The 8,016-nt window shown below is 38.8% G+C and overlaps 1 protein-coding gene across 1 annotated transcript; it reads left to right on the forward strand.

Annotated features, from left to right (window-relative positions):
• Positions 1-1,377: 1,377 nt before the first annotated feature.
• On the forward strand, positions 1,378-3,387 carry LOC121644009 (E3 ubiquitin/ISG15 ligase TRIM25-like). Its single transcript, XM_041991700.1, has 2 exons — positions 1,378-2,536; positions 3,074-3,387. The coding sequence occupies exons 1-2, from the start codon at positions 1,573-1,575 to the stop codon at positions 3,250-3,252; spliced, it is 1,143 nt and encodes a 380-aa protein (XP_041847634.1). The 5' UTR covers positions 1,378-1,572; the 3' UTR covers positions 3,253-3,387.
• The last annotated feature ends 4,629 nt before the right edge of the window (positions 3,388-8,016 follow it).

Consider the following 8,016-nt stretch of genomic DNA (forward strand, 5'->3'; position numbering starts at 1 on the left):
TGTCTATTTCTCTCATTTCCTAGTCTTGTTCTTTGATTTTTTTGCTTGTTTTGTTATTTATGTTTTTGTATTATTACATGTAATCTGGATTTTCCATCATTGATTTTGATGTTAATAAGAGAAAATCACCTATAATTTGTATATGCTGCATAATTATATTTGAATTATGAAGTATTTCTGTAGCATATTGCACCATGTATGAAATTGTATATTTTATATTTTACCCAAAAGTTACCTGTTATTGGGATCAAGATTTTGACCAGGAAAAATATTATAATTTAAAATATCAATATTAAATCAACATAAGTCAAATCAGCTATAGATGTAATTATATACATTTAAACAAGCATAAAAATAGCAGCTTATATATGAATGAATGAAGTATATGAAAGCAAGGTTTCCTCTGGTCTTTAGATGTGTGGGTACCTGTTGCTGCAGATGTTATGAAAGAGAATGAAAATCTCCTTCAGACTAAAGAGAAACTTTTCTGCTTTGACATTTCTGACTGAGAAAGGAAAGCTGACATTTATGGATCAACGTCATTATTGTAGTCGTCCAGTCACTGGATGATTTCAGCTTCTGAGTAGAGAGAGTCTGACTGGACGTTGTTACTGGGAGGTGGAAATGAGAGGAGGCGTTTATCTCAACATCTTAACATTTGCTGATATGAGCCATCCGGCTGCAGGTCTGTCCTCCCTTTTAGTTCATTTTCCCACTCTGGTGGGTTTAACTGTGGTTCCCAGTCTGCATTATGGGTCGAGGTCTGGGTATGGCTCTGGGTTTCTCTAGCAGGGTTGCAGCTCCTCAGCCTGGTGGTTTACAGTCCCTGGTTGAACCACCATGAATCACCAGATTGTTCCACTCACCAGTGGGTAAACATGTTGACTGGTCAGACTTCCGAGTTTCAGTTTTCTTTGATGACCTGGATTAAATCAACTCTCTCTTGGTTCAGGAATCCTGCCTGGTGGAAGCTGCTTGGACCAACCAGCCATCATCTTGTCTGTCAGCCTTCCTGCCTGATGGCTTCACTCACAGCTCCATTCAACGTCCACCAGGAAACTCTCCTAATCACCTGCTTCCGTCTGCAGCTCTCAACTGCATCTGCTCCACGTCCACTCACTCTCAAGTCTGAAAATCCTCAGTAACTGAATTCTGAAACATGTTTTATTCAACAATTTAGTCGGCAGCAAATCAGTCCTGAACATTTTATAAGTGTTGTATGTTTAATGGAAAATAAAGCCCACAACTATATTCAGTAGCTTCTTTTTCCTTTTGTGTACATGTGAAGAATGTGCAGGACGCAAAGTGTTATAACATGTTGATTTTCTCAGAAACCACACCTCTTCTTAGAAACCTGATTACCTTCTTCTTCCTGCTCTAAAACACAGTAGCTCCACTCTGAACACATATTTCCTTGTTCCCTCCCCTTCAGATCTGCAGTTGGATGATGGGTGGAACCAACATGTGGTGACGAGGAAGAGCTGACAGGCTCCCTTCTCTGAACAAACACATGATTTGTAGATCAGAGCTCAGACTAGTTTCAGGTTAAAGCAAGTGAAACTAACACAGTCAATGTTACTGAGATGTGAAATGGCAGAGAGAAGAGATCAGTTAAACCAAGAAACATTTTCTTGTTCCATCTGTCTGGATCTACTGAAGGATCCGGTGACTATTCCCTGTGGACACAGCTACTGCATGAACTGTATTAAAATCCACTGGGATGAAGAGGATCAGAAGGGAATCTACAGCTGCCCTCAATGCAGGAAAACTTTCATACCAAGACCTGTCCTGGAGAAAAGCACCATGTTGGTAGCTTTAGTGGAGCAGCTGAAGAAGACTGGACTCCAAGCTGCTCCTGCTGATCACTGCTATGCTGGACCTGAAGATGTGGCCTGTGATTTCTGCTCTGGAAGAAAACTGAAAGCCATCAAATCCTGTTTATTCTGTCTGGCCTCTTACTGTGAGAAACACCTTCATCCTCATTATGAATCACCTACATTCAAGAAACACAAGCTGGTGGAGCCCTCCAAGAACCTCCAGGAGAACATCTGCTCTCGTCATGATGAGGTGATGGAGATGTTCTGCCGTACTGATCAGAAGTGTATCTGTTATCTCTGCTCTGTCGATGAACATAAAGGCCACGACACAGTCTCAGCTGCAGCAGAAAGGACTGAGAGGCAGAGAGAGCTGGAGGTGAGTCGACAAGAAATCCAGCAGAGAATCCAGGACGGAGAAAAAGATGTGAAGCTGCTTCAACAGGAGGTGGAGGCCATCAATCACTCTGCTGATAAAACAGTGGAGGACAGTGAGAAGATCTTCACTAAGCTGATCTGTCTCATCCAGAAAAGAAGCTCTGATGTGAAGCAGCAGATCAGATCCCAGCAGGAAACTGCAGTGAGTGGAGTCAAAGAGCTTCAGGAGAAGCTGGAGCAGGAGATCACTGAGCTGAAGAGGAAAGACGCTGAGCTGAAGCAGCTCTCACACACAGAGGATCACAACCAGTTTCTACACAACTACCCCTCACTGTCAGCACTCAGTGAGTCTACACACTCATCCAGCATCAATATCCGTCCTCTGAGATACTTTGAGGATGTGACAGCAGCTGTGTCAGAGCTCAGAGATAAACTACAGGACATTCTGACAGACAGATGGACAAACATCTCACTGACAGTCACTGATGTGGATGTTTTACTGTCACAACCAGAACCAAAGAGCAGAGCTGGATTCTTAAAATATTCACGTGAAATCACACTGGATCCAAACACAGCACACACACTGCTGTTACTGTCAGAGGGAAACATAAAGGTGACAAGAATGGATCAACATCAGTCTTATTCTAGTCATCCAGAGAGATTCACTGAATACTATCAAGTTCTGAGTAGAGAGAGTCTGACTGGACGTTGTTACTGGGAGGTGGAAATTAGAGGAAACTTTTATGTAGCAGTCACATACAAGAATATCAGCAGAGCAGGAAATGAAAGTGGATTTGGATTTAATGACAAGTCTTGGTCATTATATTGTGACCAAAACAGTTATGTGTTTCTCTATAACAACATTTTCACCTCCATCTCAGGTCCTTGGTCCTCCAGAGTAGGAGTGTATCTGGATGACAGAGCAGGTATTCTGTCCTTCTACAGCGTCTCTGAAACCAGGACTCTCCTCCGCAGAGTCCAGACCACATTCACTCAGCCGCTCTACGCTGGACTTCGTGTTGGTTCTGGATCCAGTGCTGAGTTGTGTAAAGTGAAGTAAAGTTATTTTCTCTGCTTGTTGCTGAGACTTCATTGTTGTGATGTCTCTGCTCTGCTGTTCTGTTGTTAATTTTACTTTTTTATTTGCTGGTTTTTCCTGTTTGTTTCTTTTTGGAGGAAATCGCTGCTAATGATGATTTTTATTTCCATCAACATGAAAATCTGAACTTCTCTGTTCTCTAAATATGTGTTGAATATTTGTATTGATGTATTTGTATGTTGTTGTTTCTCTTCCACTTCATGGAGCCAAACAGAGAAACCAGCAGACCTTCCTTCATCACACATTATTTTACCCTCAACACTTTGGAAATGTAAAAATCATTTTCTACTTGCAATTACTTTTAGTTGTTCTAGAGATCAGATGTTGTTGTTTTTCTAAACCAACAAACAAACAAGGTTTCTAATGATGATGTTCAGAAAGGCTCATTTCCAGGATCAGAATAAATGAGATCATTCATCATGTTTAATGTCAGAACAAAGTCAATTTTTCCAAACAAATGAACTTTGAAAGAATGAACAAAGTATTTTCTTTTGTTATCATTTCAGTGTTTCTGTAAATCTGATGGAGAAAATGTCAAACTAATATGAGGGAATAACTGAGGCAGTTTTCCTGGAACAGCAGAAAGTAATAAATAAAGCATTTTTTCTTCTAGAATTATTTCCTTTATTCTACATCTAACATGAAGAAGTCAGAGTGTTTGGAAACTTAAATCTCACATCTACAAGTTCTACTTCCAGCCTGAAAGCTGATGTGAACACTGTTTGGAAGCTGGAAAGTCTTCTCTCCCATCTTTCCCAGGTTCCCTGAATGCAGCATCAGTGTTGCAGGTTGTGACTCCTGTGAACAAACTGACACAGTGTGATATTACAGATATTTCAATCTCTCTTTACTGATGTTGTTGACGCTGCCAAAGGCTCAGTGAAGTTTTTCCACGTCTTCCTGCAGGTTCACAACTGGAATGTGAAAACTGATGCACACCACAAGAAGGAGCCTTCATCCTGCTAACAGGGATGAAGAGGAGGGTAAAGCTCCTCAACTCATTTTGTCCACATGTTTTACATTCTGACAGGTTTTCTCTTTATTTACTTAGTTTTTATTTGATTAATTACAACAAACGTCTGCTGTTATCTAGTTGTTGGTGTGTGACATGGTACCGTAGATCAAACCGCTTTGTGGTGCAGGACTGGAAACCAAAGCTGGGAACTGTGGTATTTCAGCCTCCAGCTTCTCCAGGACAGTTTCAGTCCCGGGAATGTACATAACAAAGGTTGGTGGACTTCAGAACCAGTCAGAAGCACACAGCCGCTCTGTGCTTTGGTTTAGTGGCTACAACGGAGCCGCTGCAGAGTTCTGGGAGCTGAAGAAGATCAGATTTAATGAAAGAGCTGAAACTAACCATCAGATACCTGCTGAGAAGTTTCTAATGCAGAGCTACATAAACAACTTCATCTCCTCACATTACCAGTTTCATTTAGTATTTTATTTATTTTAGAAATGTTCCACTGTAGATAAAAAGAAAAATGTCTCTCCTACTAAATTATACTTAACACAGAACACTGCTTACCAGTTACTTTCTGTCTGTTACCACTTCACAGAAAAGAAAACATCTGTTTTTATCAACTTTTTAAGTGAAATTATCAAGAAACGTTTCAGTTTTAATCTTTAAAATCTGACTCCAGACATTTAAACGCAGCCACTATTTTATTCTCTGGATGAAATCATGTTGTAATTATTTTAATCCATCACATGTAATCTGTATTTTTCATCAGTGATTTAGCCATTATAATGAAATTAAATGACATATTGTGTGAGGCCTATATGCTGTGAAATTTAGATTTATATGTTAATTATGATGTTAATATTTTCTTGAATGAAGTAAATGAAAGCAGCATTTCCTCTGGTCTTTAGATGTGTGGGGATCTGTTGCTGCAGACGTTACTGAAGAGAATGAAAATCTCTGTCAGACTGAAGAGAAACTTTCCTGTTCAGACATTTCTGACTGAGAAAGGAAACCTGTTGGCTCACAGAAGTGTTTTATTTAATGTCCCTCATCAGGAAACAGAGTCCTTCTAGTTGTAGTGGAAGAGTTGGTCTGATGTGGAAAATCCATCTGATGTCTGGAGTCATGCATAATAATCAGTGAGCTGCATCCTTTTCTTTAACATTTCATAAATGTTAATAATGTGTATTTTGAAGTGTGTGACCGGTAGCAGTTTTAATCTGATACACTTGATCTCTTACATCTGATTTTATGACTTTATAGACCGCTGAATGTACCTGTAGATGATGTTTGGATAAAGTTTAAATTCCTCTTTAGAAAAGTTTTTACAACAACTGTAGCAGCTGTTTTACAAAACACATTTAAGTAAGAACTGTTTACAATCACATGATATATTTGATGTTTTGGTCTGGTACCAGTTTTTAATCAGAGTATTATCTGCCATGGCTTAGTTTGGCCTCACATTCTCGTCTGCTGCATCTGATTTTATGACTTTATAGACCGCTGCTTATAGGTTTGGTTTAAACAAAGTACCAAATCCTCTTTTAAAAAGAAGCTTTTATTCCAATATTACATCTGTAGAAACTTTTACAGAACAGGGTGAAGTCAGACGTCTTTGCTTGGTGCCAGATTTAGTACATTTATTTGGACTGTCAGTGTCACCTGCCTAATAAACAGTTTTTATTTATTTTATTTAAGGTTCATGTCATCTCTGCTGATTGCTTCACTCTGTCTACCAGTACTACCCCCTTTAAGTACTCAGTGTTCATAAATTACAGCATAAAGTTATATTATAGTTTCTTTAAAATGTACTATTTTACATGTCTTTTCTTTTCTTTAAACCTACCATTAAGTTATCAATACTTTATCAGTATACTTTACTGTATTTTTGTTTCTTCTTAAAAAATACCTTTTAGGTCCACAGTCATTACAAAACAGTTGAAATGTAATATTTCATTCTTTACATTAAAATACTCCCCAGATATTCAATAAATGCAAATGAATTACATAATTTATTTCTCTCTCCATTCTATATCCTTTTTTTTTTTTTTTTTTTTTTTTTACACTTGTCCTGTCCAGCATTGTAGCAAACAGAATGATGGTCTGGCTGCTGTGTTGTGCTGAACAAATTTGCTTTGCCAAGAGGAGCTTTATGGGTATAGGGCTCCTCTTGATAATTGATAATTGGTATTATGGAATTTATGTAATCTTGCTTGACCTGACTGGAGGGGACAGAAAAAAAGGATACTAATGGAGAGAAGTAAAAAAGGAAAGTGTAACAAAGAAAGAGGAGACAATGATACAGTAGACAGAAGCAACAACCTTCAATCCAACCTAACACCAGAAAACCAACTGCTACACCTGTACAGAAACACAGAGAATTTCCTACAGCTTTTACAGGTAAACTAAGCTGACAGTTTAGGAGTTCCTAAAAATATAACCAAGACAACAACAACAAGATGTATCACAACAACCAAAGTACTAAAGACAGGCACACAAAAAAGAAAACCTAAACAAAAGAAACTTGTAAATAAACCCACTGAACAACTCTTCTCTCTCCATTCTCAAACTGTTTAAAGAAAACCTCCATCTAGATCCGAAGCAATTGATCGTCCGGCTGATTAAAGCCCTTTTCAAAACACCAGAATCTTGCAGATTAAACGCCGTTATATTCTTAATTTCTCATAAAAAGTAAATGTTGTCAATTTGCGGAGTCGTGCAGAATGATGTCGTTCCGTCGTTTGTCCACTAGATGGAGCTCTGACTTCATTCATCCTCGCTCCTCCAGCCTGGCAGCACTACGGGGGTTGGCATTATCCATACCCAACATATTAGCTAACAGCTTCAAAGCCAGTAAGTAACTGCAGAAAAAACGTACGTGGACAAAATATTTGAGAGTTCAGAACGAGCGTTCATCACTCCATCATCTGCGTGTTGAGACGCATTTAAGGAGGAGCGATGTGAACAGAGAGAAAGGGAAAAGTTAATTTAATAAACATTACTCTCTGTCTTCAGCAACTGGGTTAGATGTTAGGGTTAGGGTTAATGTTAAAGGGCATCCGAGGGCTGCATAAATATTTTACCAGTAACTTCACTCATTATATTGCTTATATAGAGCACACTTATGACCTAAATCTGAAAATAAATCCATCAATACAACTGGTAGCTACATTAATGTGTGCTCCATAAAAAGAAAATCACAATGGAAAATAATAAAAAAAAAAAACATTTAATTCATACAGGTTTTTAAATTAATCGGTCGATAAACCTGATTTTTTTTTCTGCCATGTTGGTTTCGTAGCATTCAGTGCTTCTTCTGACATGATGTGAATATTACAGGACCAATGATCTCTTTTCTCTATGTTTAACGCACCATCACTGTTAGTCATGGTAGCGAGGACAGGAAGTGAGGTAACAGGAGGAAGTTCATTAGTCATGACCTTCAACATAAGGAATGTTTAACACTGTACAAAAATCACAGCTGAAAACCTTCTTACAGGCTACCAGTGTGATGACAGTGTTAACAGCAACTTGTAGGCCAGTCCAGTCACATGGTCGGCATCAGTTAGCAGATTGTACTGAGAGGATGAGATGAACACAAATGACAGTTTTTACAGGAGCAACACATTTTACTCTCTAGTTCTACATCCTGCTGTTCCATGGAAGGATTCTCCTGGCTTCCTTGTGGCATCCCACTAGCTGTCCTGACAGTGTAACCCTCTAGAGGGGACATCTTTAGTCTGTCCCACTGATAGACAAGCCTG

The sequence above is a fragment of the Melanotaenia boesemani genome, chromosome 8 (assembly GCF_017639745.1).
Source record: "Melanotaenia boesemani isolate fMelBoe1 chromosome 8, fMelBoe1.pri, whole genome shotgun sequence".
NCBI lineage: Eukaryota > Metazoa > Chordata > Actinopteri > Atheriniformes > Melanotaeniidae > Melanotaenia > Melanotaenia boesemani.